The 17,974-nt window shown below is 37.9% G+C and overlaps 1 protein-coding gene across 1 annotated transcript in view; it reads right to left on the bottom strand.

The window, feature by feature from the left end:
- hibch (3-hydroxyisobutyryl-CoA hydrolase) overlaps window positions 1–11,349 on the bottom strand; it is a 36,295-nt gene extending 24,946 nt beyond the window's left edge. The window contains exons 1-6 of the mRNA XM_062431429.1: window positions 11,225–11,349; window positions 10,614–10,656; window positions 10,108–10,239; window positions 9,068–9,152; window positions 8,850–8,930; window positions 8,432–8,484 (exon numbers count right to left, since the gene is read on the bottom strand). Of these exons, the coding sequence (XP_062287413.1) occupies window positions 8,432–8,484; window positions 8,850–8,930; window positions 9,068–9,152; window positions 10,108–10,239; window positions 10,614–10,656; window positions 11,225–11,256 (426 nt within the window). The 5' untranslated portion in view covers window positions 11,257–11,349. The remainder of the gene's footprint in view (window positions 1–8,431; window positions 8,485–8,849; window positions 8,931–9,067; window positions 9,153–10,107; window positions 10,240–10,613; window positions 10,657–11,224) is intronic.
- Between the last annotated feature and the right edge of the window lie 6,625 nt (window positions 11,350–17,974).

Raw genomic sequence — 17,974 nt, 5'->3', positions numbered from 1 at the left:
AGACAGACAGACGGGGAGTGTTTTTTTTGCAGTGATCTCTAGATGCAGCCTGTGGAATGAGGGATCCTTCAATCTCACATTTCACCATAAAAGTAGTGGAAGATTGTTACGTGCTGGTGCGGATCCACGGAGCACCATATAAGAACATGTCTGCAGAACCTGCTGTAAACAATGGAAATGTGCAAAAGTGTTCAGAGCAGCATGTTTATAACTCGTGCTTACAAACAGAATTGGGCTTCAAAATTTACAACCCTGCAGGGAGAGTTTACACTTCCTAAGAACATGCACGGCTTCATAAAGCCCTCGTTAGGATATCTGGTTGATTTGATGTAAACCAGAGGTGTCAAACTCATTTTAGTTTAAGGACCACATACATACAGCTCAATTGGATCTCAAGTGGGCAAGAACAGTAAAACCACTGCAAAATAACCCATAAATAATATATAATATAACTTTACTATAATAAACCGTCTATTTAGAAAACAGATGAGCAGCCTGAGACGTCTTAAGACAAATTAATGTAATTTCAATGATATTATGTCTCATGCTGTGTCTCAAATCTCGTAATTCTGAACTTACACTTAATATTTTTGGTGCATAAGTGTGTTCACACTTAGAAATATGGAAAAATGCAGCTCATTATGAATACCAGGATGGTTCACTCAAAACGGTGAAAAAGTTGAGGGTGGAACTATGGACATTTCTCGCCCTCAACGGTCGCCATCTTGGCTCCGTAGCAGAAGGGGAGGGACCACTTTTCAAACAGGAAATGGCAACCGAGGACCTCGTAACTACGATGAACATCGCCACACTATACTGTTGTGATATATAAGCCATCAGTAGGTTTATTGGGTTAGTTTAGCATTCTGTAATGATTTGGTACAACGAACGATAACGAGATAACTAACCCTAGCTTGTTAACTAGCTAATCGTAATTTTCGGTAAGTGCGCAACCGCCATGTTTGATTTGAGACAAAACTAACCTGTCTAAATTTGCACACTACACAAGTAAGAACATAGTTTACACAGTGTACTAATAGAAGTGTGTGATTTAAGACACAGTATCAGTCTTTTACAGATTATTTTGCGTCAGAAGCTGCTGATTGACAACATTTTGCACAATGTTCAATATATAAATGGTTTAAATTATGACAACAATATGTTTTTTCAGAGGACTGTATTTTTGGTAAGGGTGAAAAAACCTCTGAATCAGCAATTTTCATTAAATACGCTGCTCACAGTTTAAGTTGCTCCTGAAATCTGGCACCTCACAGTCTTCACAAGTGCATCAATACTAGGTGTCAAATCCTGAGGAGCTGCTAGTTTCAGTTTGTCATCAAAGTGCTTGTGTGTGTGTGTGTGTGAGCCTGGAGCGCAGTTTTGTTTTGTTTTGTTTTATTGATGCTCATCACAGACTCATTCACACACTTTTGGCAGCCAGGTCTGTCAATTTGGGGGTTGCCCTGATAAGAGATGCTGATAAAATGTGTTCGAGCCCACCGAGGCAAATCCGTCCTTCAAATCTGAATCACACTGCGAGTCAGTTATCTCAAGTTGGACGTTCACAAGCAGATCAGAAGCCTTGATAGTGAAAATAGGCGAGAAAAACTGGAATTACTTTTCTGTAGTTTTCATGCTTTGCAAAGTTATCCAGTGGGCCAGATTGGACGGCCCTGATACAAGCTCAAGTCGATTGCATCAGTAAGTCCTTTCTTAAAACATACTTTTATCTGAGAGCCTTTTACTGATTTGATTTCAGTTTTAATTTTCCTTGAAGTGCTTTTATATCATTTAAATAGGGTTTTTCTATTCTTGCCTTTTTCCTACATTTAAATGTTTTTATTTGTTCTCTTTTAAAACATATTTATTCTATGATTTGTGTATTTTGCTGCCTTGAAAGGTGCTCCATAAATAAAGCGTATTATTATTATTATTTCTATGTTAAAAAGGTAAAACAGTTGCATAACTTTTTGCATCTTAGTGCAGCAAGTTCCTCTTCCAGATTAATATTATTTCCCCTTAAGACTTTGCAGAGGATTTAAGTTTCCCACACTTACAGATTAATACTGTATGAGAGTAGAAATGTCTGTGTGGATCATATAGACGCCTCCCAGCTTGTGTAAAGTGACAAAAGTGACAAATAGTAGTTATAAACACTTACAGAGGCCGTGTGACAACAGCTGCGTTACTTTCCACATCACTCTTACATAAAATATTCACTTTCAAAACAAGCTCAGGCCGCACAAGCTCTAGAGGATGAGAACCCTAATGCAGGGATCAAAATCCGCCCCGAGGAGCCTTTCTGCCCCTCAGTCCTGTCTCGGACATTAGCAATCAAGAGCTCTGTTCTCCGGGGGGCTGAGAGATAACACTCACACAACTCCGGACGAATATCCATCAATTGGGGAGCAACGACCGCCCCGCTGCCCACTTTAGAGAGAGTCTTTCAGCCTGTTCTTAATGTGACGAGGCCTGCCGTCCCTTCTGTGTAAATGTTTGAAATCTCAACAAACCGACTGGAAAAGAGAGAAACTGTCGCCCTGGAAAAGTAGAGCACAGCTAGACAGGGATTAATAACACTTGAGCATTCACAGGGCCTTAATTCCAGGGATTTTAAACTTGGAGAGCCATCAATGATGTGCGTGAGATGAGATCCTGCTGATGTAAGAGAGAGGCAAAAAGATAGACAGTATGTGTGTGAGTGTGAGTGTGTGAGTGTGTGTGTGTGTGTGTGTGTGTGTGTGTGTGTGTGTGTGTGTGTGAGAGAGTGTGAGTGTGAGTGTGAGTGTGTGTGTGTGTGTGTGTGTGTGTGTGTGTGTGTGTGTGTGTGTGTGTGTGTGGTTTGTTATCACTAATGTGAGTATACTCGTTCGACATGGGGGGGTCTTTCCCTGAGCTGAGAGCAGATCTGGGAGCAGATCTGGGGGCAGGGTGACTCTGGTGCCTCTCGGACTTCTTCCATATATAGAAACTCGCCTGTTTATTCAACTCCTGCTCACATTAAACAGCAATCAGCCCCGAGGATGGTTCGCATCAACATTACTGTCTCCACTGTGCTGACGTGACAGATAAGAGAGAGGTGTACTTCAAACAGTTTTATTCCCACAGCCATAAATCTATAAAAAAAAAACGTGATAAGCAGCGTAAATGACTCGACAAACACAGCTTTTAACAGCTTTTCCGTTGGGATAATGAACCGAAGTGACTCGTACCGCGCCATATGGTGCAACGTGGATCTGAATCCGGCATTCAGCTGTCCCTTGCATCCATTACCGGATGTGACCCCTACATTGGTTTGTTTCTTTTTTTTTCAGTTTTGCTCTGACAAATAAATTATAGCTTTCATCTCTACTGGAAGGCGAAATGTTAAGGGAGAAGAGGAGGGGGGTGTGGGTGTTATAATCATCATGGCTGTCTAAACACGGGAAAAATAAGCAAACAAGATGAGTTTTGTGGTTCATAGCTTATAAGACTCAACCTCCTGTGAACATCCCCGGGTGAAATTTACTACGCAGAATAACAAACAAAAAGCTGCAAAGATTTATGTGCTTTTGTTCCATTTTTCTGCAGCAGGAGTCAAATGTTATGAAAGCTGAGTTATTTACTATGTGAGGGTCAGCCTCAAAAACAACAGCACCAATTTTGATTTAATTACAACAAACCCTCGAGGATATTCAAAGTCCAGCTTTTTATCCCTTCATGTCTTCCCCCTTTTGGTGGTCGGTTCGTCTAAATTAAAGCAAATGAAATATTTCTGATCGGTACACATCTGCAATGAATTTGGACTTTGAGTTTTCAAGGACTTAGGAAATTCCTGGACCTCCAGATTGCTTGTCATGGTTACATGGTATCCCTAGATTTGCGAGAAACCTTTTGTATGGAGGTAGTAACTTTAACCCACACCAAGTGATCATTTTAACCTTTTAGGGTCTTTCCCTGACCCTAACCAAGTGTGTCTTTGTGTTTAAACTTAACTAGACCACATCATAAAACAGAAAGAACAAGAATAAGAAGTGGCTCCCAAGAGTTTTACAAATCTAGGGTTACCATCTTGAAATGACCCAGATTGCTTTGAAGGTTGGGAGATATCATATATTTGAAGAGCCGAACATTTGGACTGAACCATTCTCATGTATCGGCCATTGGACTAAGAAGTTATTGTTAAATGATCTGTTTTTTAATAAGATGTAAAGGCTAAATATTTAATTAATTAGTAAGCATTCAAGTTTAATGATAAATCAATCATTTGCAGATATTGTGTGTTAATTAATAATTCATTAGTGATTATATATATCGAGGTACTGTCACTTTAAGAGAAAGCGTCACCTCTAGGCAGATAATTAATGTTAACTAATGTTTCATGTGTCCTGTGGAGTACATTTAGTATTTTTTTTAATCAAACAAATGATTGTGTGGATAATTTGGAGACTAAGGTTGGTCATGAATAAACTCTTTGCTTCTACACTGCACTTAACATTTTTGTAACAACAATGGATGAAATGATTATGTGTAATTATAACCTGACTCTGCATCTATTAACTCATTGTTTAGTTTTTTCTGGCCCACAGCTTCACAGTTTTTGTTCATTCTCATCGATCTTATAACCATAAGAAGGCGGCTGTTTTCAGTAAAGCTAAGATAAACTAACTACACCTGCCCAGAAACACATAAAAGACCAAATGGTAAGCCTTTAGCAGTTGGAGGAGCTGGTGAAGACCAAAAACAGAGCTAAAAGGACATCGATATCGGACTTACTTACTTATTTGTCAGATAACTAGAAACAAGACTCCAAATGTTTGTATGCATGTAAGCATTCAAGTTTAATTACAAATGAGTCATTTGGAGATTTAGTGTGTTTAGTGATGATTCATTAGTGTATAATAGTTTAATTCATCCTGGCGTCCAGGTACTGTTATTTTAAGAGAAAGATTGCCTTGTAGCATCACCTGTGGGCAGACGATTAATGTTAATTAATGTTTCTTGTAAGGTTTAACTGTGGATGATTGTACATTTGATATCTTTTTAATCTAACAACTGATTGTGTAGATAATTTGGAGACTAAGGTTGGTCATGAACCTGCCCAGAAACATATAGCTGACCAACTGGTAAGCCTTTAGCAGCTGGAGGAGCTGGAGGAGACCAAAATCAGAGCTAAAAGGAAAGCGAATACTGGACTTTCATTCGTCAGGTGACTAAAAAACACGAGTCTAAATGTTTGCATGCATGTACAGAAGATGTGTCCTCCCCTCTTCATGATCTCCATAAACACACATGATCATTTTACACCAGACTTCCATGATAAAGTTCTTTGCTTCACTGATAATATTTCCTGTTTTCTGTCTTCTCTAATATTCATTCTTTCCATCCAGTAACATCACCAGATTAAATATTATTGCAGCTGGAGTTGGTGTTTTCTTTAATTAGCTGTGCCTCACTGAAACCGGACAATTTCTGGTATGTTGTGTGTTTGTTACGTCTTTTGCCTTCATCCACTCTGTACTTTTTTCAGTGTGTTGCATGTATGTAAATTAGGACGTGTGGTCTCCTGTGTGAGATTGGTCCCACTGCCGAAATGACCCGCCAGTAACGTATTCTCTGCCAAGTTATCAGTCAGAGCAGCTGTGATTTGAGCTCACCACTGTCTCTGTATAATAGACCTGAATTCAGTGTTTAAATGTCAGAAATTTAACTCCAGGTTTAGTTTTTCTGTTAAAGTACAAACATTAAGGTACTGTTTTGTTTAGAGACACAAAGATCACAGGTGTTGCTTGTAATATTTTTTTGCACAGTTGCAAGCAGAGCAGGTTCATTTCTTGCATTTGAAGACATGTTTTAGTCTTTAGTTAGGTGTCCTCTTTTGGTTGCAAAAGCAGCAGCAGCCTCAGGCCCTTTCTCCTTTGTAGTTCGCCTCTTTCATTTCTTTTATTCGTACACTGAAGTCAATTACGATCAATCATTGGAATACATAACTTTTTTTTACCAACTCCGACTGGTTTATGTTGCTTCCCTTCCCCTTAAGGCTGAGTTGTAACAGTACTTTTTTTGTGTGTGTCCTGTACAGCTGAACAAGCACCAAATACTGCCGTTAATCTCTTCAGCCTGTCTTGTGCATGTTTGTGCAATGTTATCTCTCTACCTTAAAACTCACACATTAACTTCCCTCTTGTTCTTATACAATGGAGAAGGAAGAACATATAAAACATTATGAGTTTAGATGTTATAAGTTTTGATCTGGGTCACATTACATGAGTACCAAAAACCTGATATCTCATCTAAAATAACAAACAAGAATTAAGAGCAGCAGAAAAAAACAAAATAACATCTCAAAAATAACAAATACACTCAGTTTTGATTCAACAGCTGTTCCTCAACCCTTTCATAACAACATAAAGAGAAAAATTACACAAAAGGCTAATTATTATATTGATTTGTACAAAATACTGTTTTATAAAATACTCATTTTGGAGCATATAGTGTATAATGCTGACTGCTGGCATGCATATAAAGAGTAAGGTCTCATTTTTTTGTGCAAAGCTTGACGGGGTTTCACACATCTCTGCACCACAGGGACACTAACACTGACAAACACACACACACAGAGACATGATGAGTAATGACCCAGCTGACACTGTTGGCGGTCAGCGTAATATCACATAGTCAAGGTTGCAGCAGAGAGAGAGAGAGAAACATCTCCACTGACCAGCTGAGTTCAAACAATATTAATGAGCTTTCATGCAGCTCTGGATGTATAACGAGTCATTGTCACGCTCATTGTAGGGCAACGGTATAAATTCAAATTCCAACCGTATTTGACACATGGAGTGAAGACAGGAGTGGCAGCAACAATGCTTTGTCACTTTATACTTTATCCAATCAGACGCCACCTTGCCACTGGCATCAGGTAATGGCAGCAGGCAGCTCTCTATTGACACCTACAGGTAGAGTTTGATATCACTTCTCACAGCAGCAGCAACACTTGTAACACTTGAACTTCCCACATGTTTTGGTTTCTCATTCAGCTGATTTTAATGTCAATTGTCTTCTTTGTATGAAATAAAATAATTCACTATCATCTCTTTTTTTGGTTGGCATTTCCAACATAAACATAATTTTAAACTTTAAACAATTTAAAGGTGTTATAAGAAAATGTGAAAGTAGAGACCCTAAGAGTGATTTTATTGGAAATGCAATGACTATAATGGGAAAATCTTTTATTCACAAATGTTTTTCTAAAATACCTCAAATTTTATCTTCTAGCGCAGTAACCATTCAAATCATGCCTATTCACAACGGCCAATTTTTCAATACCTAGAAAGGACAGTTCCCATCTCATAAATGCCTCTTATGCACACTATCGGTACACGTTACAATTTACTGATGCTCCCTAAACGCCTCACATACAGACTTTCAAGAGACTACAATCTCAAATTGAGCTGAAGTTCAAAACATGCCTGAGACTTCCTGCATTATATCTTGAACATACATACTGTACCAAGTTGGCATCAAGAACAGGAATGTTAGATCTTAACTCTCTCAACTACTTCAACTCATTCTCTGTGCTCGTTCTTATCACTATGGGTGTAATCCCCCCCTCCCACCACAATGCGAGTGTTTCTGCTTGTTTACTCCATGGGCAGAAGAAGAAGAAAGAGAAGTAATGTTGTTTAGGAGGTATTTTTATACATTTCTTGACACCTTATCCAAACAACTACACACTCAATACTGCACTTCATTGGATCTTAAACAATACACCAAACGTGTGAAGTCGATTGTATGAACATTTGTCGAGATACATGAAGGACACACATGCAGACGGAGATTTCTTCCTTTAGTATGGAAATGTATAAACATATATTATAAACTCTCTATTATGTCTTAAATCTAAAAGAGTTTATGCTCAAGTAATTATTATAAATACATTTTTGAAAACATTTCGAACATAATCTGCTTTTACTTAATTTTATTCAATGCTTTGTTTTCCCTTCTTCTTACTATCCTTGTGTGCCTATTTGTTTTTTAATACTTGATTGTAATATCAGTTTACAATGTCTAACTTGTGAATTTTGATTGTATTGAAATTGTATTTGTTTTGATCAATAAAGTCCTTATACTTATACAGTACATGGTCCTTCATGGTTTGTCAAATACGATAGAAAAGAAATAGATAAAAGAAAAGAACTGAACAAACAGAACGGACCACCTCAGCCCTTCATGTTCCAGCAGGTTTAGGAAAAGGAAAGCACAAGATTACTGATTTCTAAGTTTCTGTTGTGGAAAAGCAGCTTAAAAAGGAGCCAAAACTGCCCAGAAATGATAAATATTTGATAAGCAGCAACAGGTTTGCAGACAGATACCTCATATTGTAACGACAGTTATGAGGCTAACCCTAATGTATAATGAAATATGATACCATAAAAGTAATTGTACTCACCCCTCCCATCGTTATTCCATCAATGAGGGCAATATATGGTTTACTGCAGGTCCCTTAGAAGATCAAATAAAATGTGTGAATAGAGGGAGGGAAAACTTAAAAACTAATTAAAAACGTAGCAGAAAAATGAGCATTTGGACAAACATCAGAAAAATAATAACTACCTAAAATGACAAAAAACATCTTCAGGAAAAGTTTATTTGACGTTTATTTAGATTTTTCAGTTTGGCTCATGTCCCATCTGCTAACATGGAGGGGGTGACATTTCTGACCTATACTGCATCCAGCCACCAGGGGGCGTTTGAGATGTTTTGGCTTCACTTTGGGGGAGCTGTCATGACGTCCATATTTATATATGTAAATAAGAATCAATACATGACAAATCTAACTGATAATGCAGGTGTGATTGTAAAGTTACCTATAGCATTGTTCAGAATGTATTCCTCACGGAAAAAGTCCTGTGCGAGAGAGTCTCCGACCTTCCCTGCTTCTGTAACCGCTGAAAAAGAAAACAAGACATACGATTAAACGTTGATGAAGCAGATCTGTTTTAACTACAATCATCCTGTCGCACATTAAAAAAGGTCCTCAGAAACCAAACTGAACCTGCGTAGTTAATGTTTGGTTCATGCTCACCTCTGATGTCTCCACCTGCACAGAAGGCTTTCCCACCTGCTGCTTTGATAATCACAAGATCAGTCGCATTGTCCTTATCCCATTTCTAGAATCACACACACACACACACAAAAACATCTGAGCTATAAAACACATTTTTAGAAACACATCTTAGACATTCAGAACAGAAACTCAGAGATACAACAAATTAGATATTCTGACACGAGCTGCTTCTCATTTGAAGACCTGGATAAATGTGGTGTTAAAAGGACTTAAAGCTTGGAGGCAAACAAAAAAAACCAAGTCGCACAAAATACAGTTTGGGACATTCAAAATCACAAAAGATGCTCAACTTGCAGCAAAAACAGACATTTTTTACATGATGGGAGGGATCATGTACTAATAGAACCATTTTTATGTGCATCTACTGTTATTTGGTTACATCAATTGATTAAATTCCCTAAAGAGCTTCATTACTGTTGGTACAGCAGTGTTTTGATGCCAAACATTAAATAATTAGATATTTTTTGGACTTTTTCTAACTGATTTAGACCACAATATCGTCTCTTCAGGCACTGAGTGGATATTTTTCTTGATTTAACGACATATTTTTAAGACAACTTATCATATTATGTCAAGAAAAGACTTTTTTTTAATTAGACATGTTCATTTTGTGACATAAACAGAAAGTTTTGCGATATATAAAATGTTTCTTGTTGAAACCGGATAATTTAGTATCTAGTTATAATGAAAAAGTACATCAATATAAGACAAAGCTTGTTATAACGAGAAAAAGGATTGCGTTAAAACTAGAAAATGTTCTTGCTATAAGAAACTGAGCAAATATTCCTTGTCATAGTGGTAGTAACATGTTTCAATATGAGCAAATCTATTGAACTCTCAATAATGTCAAAAAGACCTTTAACAGTTTCAGACAAAGTGAGATACTGACAGACGTTTACGATCAGTTAACTCGCTGCTGTAATATATGACGCTTCACAAAGTCTAGTCCTTGACTCTTGTCCCAGTGGACGTTTGCATTAAGCGAGCTTTCCTCATACCTTCAGCTGAGGGTAGATCTGTTGGATCATAGACAAGTTGAGAGCGTTCAGGACTTTAGGTCTGTTCAGGGTGATCACGCCGGCTCTGCCCACGTTCTCCATGAGAACCTCTTGTCCCGCTTGACTCGACATCTGATCCAACACAGAAACAACAGGCAACATCTGTAGAAATCTTTATAACACACTATAATGAATCTAGAAAGAGTAAAGTCACTCCAGTAAATTTCAATAGAGGGTAGAGTATCATTACTTTAAAAGATGATAGAAGAGCATTCCTCCTGCTCATACTGCCTATGAAAAGATTCCCTTCAAATAGTAATTGTGCAAATATGCATTTAGCAAATAGGAGGCTTTAGCAGTCTGATCTTTGTAAATAATTATGGACATTAGTTTCAGCTAGATTACAGAGAACCAGATCAATATGTCCCTAAAATCTTCACAGTCCACTGCTGGAAAGCTACAGAAGCTACAATACAATGTGTAATACATGAGACGGGTTTACTCACCATGTGTCCCTGGATTCGCCGTAGTCTGCAAAGGGACCTCAGTCTGGAGGAAGCAAGGAAAGAGTGGTCGAGAACATTAAATAACTTGAAATAAACTTATCAATAATATGTTGCATTCTGCCAAGTAGTATACTTAAGTAGAAGTTTTTAGGTACTTGTACTTGTGTACAGATGAAGATTTGCATACTACATCACTCATAATACTGCAGTACTTTTACTGTAAAATTTTAACTACATCACTCATAATACTGCAGTACTTTTACTGTAAAACTTTAACTACATCACTCATAATATTTGTGTACTTTTACTGTAATACTGCATACTACATCACTCATAATACTTATGTACTTTTACTGTAATACTTTAACTACGTCACTCATAATACTTGTGTACTTTTACTGTAATACTTTAACTACATCACTCATAATACTGCAGTACTTTTACTTAAGCAGGATTTTCCATGCATGACTTTTACTTGTACTTTTCCTTAAGTAAAGTATTTAAATACTATTTGACATTAAAACAAGCTACATGATTTGAGCTAACTCAAAGATAAAAACATGCAGCTGCACCAAATAAAATCACTTCATTTTTGGTCACATGACACGTACCTGTAAGTAGAGGTCAGCACCGTTAAGGACATATTTATTATTATTATTACTATTGTTGTTATTGACTAATGTCGAAGAGGCCAGTTGTTGCACTTCACAGCACAGCTTGCTTCTCTCTCTCCTCTCTTCACTTCCTGGTAGAGGCTCAGAGCGGCTCCTGATTGGTCTGTGTAGCGGTGGGAGTACGCACCATCGATGGAGGTTACGTCTTTGCTGCGTCTGTGCGTCACTGCCACCTACTGACCTAAACATGAACTATCACACTTTAGTTCAGAGGTGTCAAGGGCCACATGCAGCATGGTACAGTCATCTGAGCTGCCAATCTAAAAAAACAAGCTCTCTAAGATATTAGTCTGAGCCAGTGAAAATAGTTGGTTCACCTTAAATCTCTTTGAAACAGCTGTTCATTGAGAGGATGAGGAAGAAAGCGACTGACATCTCCCATCCTCTCTATAACGAGTTTTCGCTTTTGAGCTCTGGGAGGCGCTAGAGAGCTCGTTTGGCAACCAGCAATATTTATAAGAAGTCTTTTTTTCCCCAAATGCAATTAATATTTTAAACACTTGCAAATGATCAATACGCACACAGGAACTGTTATGCACTTGTATTTCTATACCTCACATATTTGTATGTATTTATGTATTTAATGTATTTTAAGAAACAATTTTATGTGTTAAGGTTAAGGTGTTAATGTAATTTCTGTATACTGTATGTCTGTTATTGGTGAGGGGGGCCAGTAAAACCATGACATAATAACCTATAAATAATATATAATATAACTTTACCATATTAAACCATCTATTTTCAAAACAGATGAACAGTCTGAGATGCCTTAAGCCAAATGAGTGCAATTTCAACGTTATGTCTCAGTTTTTTACAGATTATTTTGCCCTGAAGCTCCTAACTGACAACATTTTGCACATGTTCAATATATGAATGTTTTAAATATGACCTCAATATGTATTCATTGTATTCTGCTCAGGGTGGGGGAAAAACATCTGAAGCTGTAGAAAAATTGTTTGTTTTTTGTGAGAGATCTGAAAATGGGCCATTACAGTAATCTATACTGCTGGAAATTGGTTAATTTATTGGTTTATTTGCACACATGTAAAATAAAAGTCAGAGAAAAATAGTCAAATAAAAATAAAACACATGCGGCTGAGGTAGAAACACACTATGGGCTTATCTTAAAAAACTCACCTATAAGAGATTAAACACAATAACAATGCAAAGTAAAATATCAAAATAAACATAAATATCATTAACCCTAATTTTATTATGTATGGATTATGTAGTACAATCTTTTGTCATCAAAGCATTTTTGGGTTTCATTTTGTATCTGTGTAAAGACAGAAAATCAGTTAGTAAGTGTACATTTCTATTCCATAATTGGACTCCACAGTATCTTATTGAATACTGTCCTCGCATGGATTAGTCTCTGTAAGTCCTGGACGTCAATGTTTTTAAGATGGTAGCATGCAGACTTGGAAAAGTGATTTCACGTGGCTGTTTGTTAACTATGAGTCAAGGATTACACCAAGATTTCTGACTTGGTTTCCAGAGACAGAGATGAGCACTAACTTTCAACCTTCCTTGTATAGCAGAACCAGTCAACTTGCTGTTCACATAAGGACTAGACAACCACACACATGAAGGGAATCAGCCTGTGTGCAGTGTCCCCCGAGGGCGAGGTTTGAGAATATTCAATTTCAGTGAACTTTGATGTGAAGTATAGCTGATAGACTTCATGGTGAGTCCATCGTCAGTCAGCAGTTAACAATCCTGTAGAATTCACAAAATATAAGCTTTACTTTTAATAACAAAGAGCAGCAGCCATCATTTGATACATTTCAGATTGCTCTTAATAATCATAAACTAGTATTAAATTCTGACAAAACAAAATTAATGTTATTCTCTAGGTCACCTACACCTACATCCAAACCCTTCAATGTTCTATAATTGGATTTGTTGGTTGCTATAAATACTTGGGACTCTGACTGGATACCGAACTCACTTTCAAGGTCAATGTGGAAAACCTATCAAGCAAACTAAAGCTCAAAATAGGATTTCTGTATAGAAAACAATTGCTAGTCACAAAACAATTGTACAATCCACAATGTTGCCTTTGCTTGACAATGGAGATATTGTATAAAGGTATGCCTCTCCCTCCACCTTGAATGTTTTATAACAGGTGATACATTTGTTACGCACCACTGCCTAGTCTACAAAAAGGTGGGTTGGTCTGCAGAGCAGACTGAAGGGAGTGGCATTATATGTGGTTTATCTATAAAGACGTCATTGGAAAAACTGCCCAGTTATTTTTGTTCGCTAATTACATTCAATTACAATACCTATAATGTAAGGTCTCAGGGTATTTTAACATTATCTGTACCTCTTGTACACTCTGATCTTGGTCAACTTGATTTCAAATATTTCATTCAAACCTTTTAAAACGTTGTACTTCTGTGTTAACAATCATGCTTGTAAATGTTTTTCTTAATGTGTTAAATGTCTGTCTGTGAATTATCTGTGTGTCTGTATGTGTAAACTTCTTGTACACAGGTCTCTCTTGAAAAACAGATTCATATCTCAATGAGACTACCTGTTTAAATAAAGGATTACATAAAGAAATTACCAGTGTACATGTTCTGTAAAAGGTGGAAAATCAATATCAACATGTGTTTGATTGCACAAGCTATCAGAAGCAGATTATGGAGACTGTACGGGCAGGTCCAGGGTGAGATTTACTGCTGTGTGACCGAGGTCTGACTGAGCAAATGTCATCCCTCCCTAAGACAATAAAGAGTCCTCCTACAAGTGCATACAGAAATATTGCAGGGAGACAAAACAAGACACTGTATAGTTAATTTACTTACATTTATCATTTGTATTTTATTCTCATGAACACAAACATGGAAGCAATAATGCCAGTAATTACACCCAAATTATGGAAAGTTAAGAAAAACTTATATGGCATTATTCCATGTCATAATGTGGCAGTTTTAAACATAATATAGCATTCATGTTGTCACCTGAGAAAGTCAATATCCATAAAGCTCTATTTTCACTTAATACATGGATCTTAACATATAAAATCTAAAGCCATGTTTTTATATACAGTATCTTCTGACAAAAGCTTGATTGTAAAAATGCATGTGTTGGATACAAATCTCTCGTTAAGCTTTACCTTGAGGCAGTAAAATATTGATTATAATAAAGAGTAAGACGATGTAAGCAACTTCTCTTGTTCCTTCTCACATCCAGGAGTCTTCATCTAGTCAGAGTCGCTGCTGCTGCAGGAACTGCTGGAGGACTGCAAACAAAAAAATAGTGCCATTATTTCAGTCGGTGATCAGATTATACATGTAAGAGCATCAGTTCTTGCTTTAATCAATCTATTTAAATGCCATGTGTTTCTGCGATTATGTCAGCAAATAAAAATGAACATCTTCTTACCCCGTGGCAATCCTTTCCTTTCTTGTGACAACCGGCATGCTTGTGACCATGCTTCTGCTTGTGCTTCTTGTGTCCAAGTCCATGGCCGTGCCCACCATGGCACTGTCCTTGTCCGTGGTCATGTCCATGTCCCTGTCCATGTCCATGTCCATGTCCATGTCCATGTCCATGTCCATGTCCATGGTCATGTCCATGGCCATGTCCCTGTCCAGGGCACTGTCCATGGCCCTGGCCCTGGCCGTGACCAAATCCAGGTCCTGGTCCGTGGCCGTAGTTGCCTCCAGGTTGACCATGGGGCTGAGGAGGGAAATGTGGTGGTGGGACAGCACCTGGAGGACACTGAGGGTATCCCCCTGGCATCTGCTGAGGCTGGCCCGGGTACCCAGGGTACTGGTTTCCTAAAACATACAGAGAAGAGAGGAGTCAGCCATGAGTCAGAATTTAGAAAAGGTGATGCACATTCAATACATTTTTAAAAGTGGACGTGATGTTTACCTTGGTTATGTCCGTACATTTTAAAACTTCAGACGATCCTGTGACAGAAACAAAAGAACTTTAAGTAAATCGACAGCTTGTCTTTTAGCATCCAGTCATGAAACTCACAAAACTGCCACTTACTGTGTGCAGGAGCGCAGATCCACAGTCGCAGCCGTCTCCTGTCGGTGCTTTTATGTGCAGCTGCACCTCAACCTGCAGTAGCCCCGACCTCACATAATTAAGGGCAGTGCCTCAACTCTCATCAGCAATTTTTTTTAACTGAGTGACCTCATCGGGTGTGTGCGTGTAATCATTAACATACAGGCAATATGGGCCATAAATATTCTAAGATATGGATACACACATACACACACACACACACACACACACACACACACACACACACACACACACACACACACACACACACACACACACACACACACACACACACACACACACACACACACACATTTGAGATATTTGCTACTTGTTTTAAAAGCTGGTTTAAAGTAATTGATCATTTTGTCTTGCAGTCAGGTATGTTTGGATCATTTGAATCTCTTTTTGTCATTGCTTGATAAGTCGACTATTCTGCACACATCTTTCACACAACATCTCAGAAATTATTGACTTGAATATGACAGAACATGTTATTTCCAAGTTTTAACATGACAAAAATTAAATTAAACAGCAGCAGCTATGTGATTTTTTGGTATTCAATTAGCACTATTAATTTAGCTCACTCTCCAGTTTAAAAAGCCACCAAACTACTCCATTACAGACAGTAACACTACTGAGGAACCTGCATCTACACTGATTCATGTTACTGCCATGTAGAGATAAGTTAATATAGTAATTACGAGAGCAATTTCAACCTAAATGAGAGATTTATGAAGCTGGGTAATAATTGATGCATGTGAGTGCACTGGAGAGCTGCAGGGTGTGTGACTTTTACTGACAAAATACCACCTGAACAAAGGTTCAACCTTACCTGGGTAAATAAAGATAATATACATGATAACACACACAGTAATCAAGACATCTGAGGTCAAGCAGAAAATATAAGGAAAACATAGAGAGATAACTGCTTTCATTATTTTAACAGCTAAACATGATTTTAATAGTATTCAAAAAAGTTTATCAGACCAACATCTGATAAAACACACTTGCTTTCAAATGTAAGTGGTCAAATAAACTGATGACTATAATGAAAAGCAGTTGGCAACTTAGCTTGTTTCTCTTCTCACATCCAGAAATCGTCATCTAGTCCAGGAGCTACTGGAGGACTACAACAAGGACAAGAACAATGTAACAACAAGTAATTCATTAAAATTATATAATCAATAACACTGTAAATACTGAATGCATGAAGTGATTTAATTATCATGTCTTTTGATGATGAGCACATTTCTGGATCTGGGAATCCTTTTATAAAATTAGTCTTTAGGAAAACATTCAATTTTGACTGATTTCTCATTTATATATCTCACAATTATTAGCAGTATTATTGTTGCTTTTCTGTTTGTGTTTTCTGTTTGGGACACACTCACAATTAACATGTAAAGCTTTTGAAGTGCATTGGGTCTGTTTGTGGATTTTCTTGCCATTAAATCTTGTTTAAAAGTGCAGACAACTTTGTAATTTCCAGACTGGACAAAACAGATGTTTAGCCTGAAGATGGTGCCAGAAACCTTGTTAAATCAAGAGCTGAGCTGTAATAACTGTAGATGATATAAATGCACACAGATGGAGACAATAGAGTGTATAGTTTTCACTTTCCTAGCCCATTACACTGTCTTCCTTTCTTGTGACAATGGCCATGCATGTGACCACCCCTGTGCCTGTGCCTATGACCACGACCTCGACCATGTCCATGACCATCACCATGAGAATGACCATGTCCATGTCCATGTCCATGTCCATGTCCATGTTCATGCCCATGTCCATGACCATGCCCATATTCATCACCATGTCCATCACCATGACCCTGACCATGTACATCACCATGACAATGACCATGTCCATGTTCGTGCCCATGACCATCACCATGACCATGCCCATAACCATAACCATGTCCACGACCCCAACGTCGACCATGTCCATCATCATGTCCATGACCATGTCCATCACCATGACAATGACAATGACAATGACAATGACCATATCCATGTCCATGTCCATGTCCACGTCCACGACCACGACCTCGACCATGTCCATCACCATGGTCATGGAGATCGATCTGCAGTCCAATTAACGGTTACCAGACACAACATCATACTCTTTCAAAATAAAAGTTCTGGTTAAATATAAAACCTACTGTTAAACGTAGTATCTGTAAACGTATCTATCTTCTCGTTGATTCTGCTTTATATGAACAATCACACAGTCATCATCAGGGGCGGTGCCTGAACCCCTCTTTTAAAAAAAACCTTATTTTTTTTAGTAAGGGTGTGTGTGTGTGTGTGTGTGTGTGTGTGTGTGTGTGTGTGTGTGTGTGTGTGTGTGCGTGTGTGTGTGTGTGTGTGTGTGTGTGTGTGTGTGTCTAGGGAAGTCCTTAATGTACAACTAAATAAATGAACCACAACCTTTTAAATAAACATAAACTAAACTGCCCTAACTAAACCCTTATTTTTTTAATAAGGTGTGTGTGTGTGTGTGTGTGTGTGTGTGTGTGTGTGTGTGTGTGTGTGTGTGTGTGTGTGTGTGTGTGTGTGTGTGTGTGTGTCTCTGTGTGTAGGGAAGTCCTTAATGTACAACTAATTAATTGCATTTGTGTAAAAATCAAATCATTTAGATGTGGAGGAGTGGTGGTAT

Source organism: Scomber scombrus, chromosome 13 (genome assembly GCF_963691925.1).
Source record: "Scomber scombrus chromosome 13, fScoSco1.1, whole genome shotgun sequence".
NCBI classification, from domain to species: Eukaryota; Metazoa; Chordata; class Actinopteri; order Scombriformes; family Scombridae; genus Scomber; species Scomber scombrus.
The sequence above is the reverse complement of the archived record's forward strand: the minus strand, read 5'-3'. Positions and strand labels throughout refer to the sequence as shown.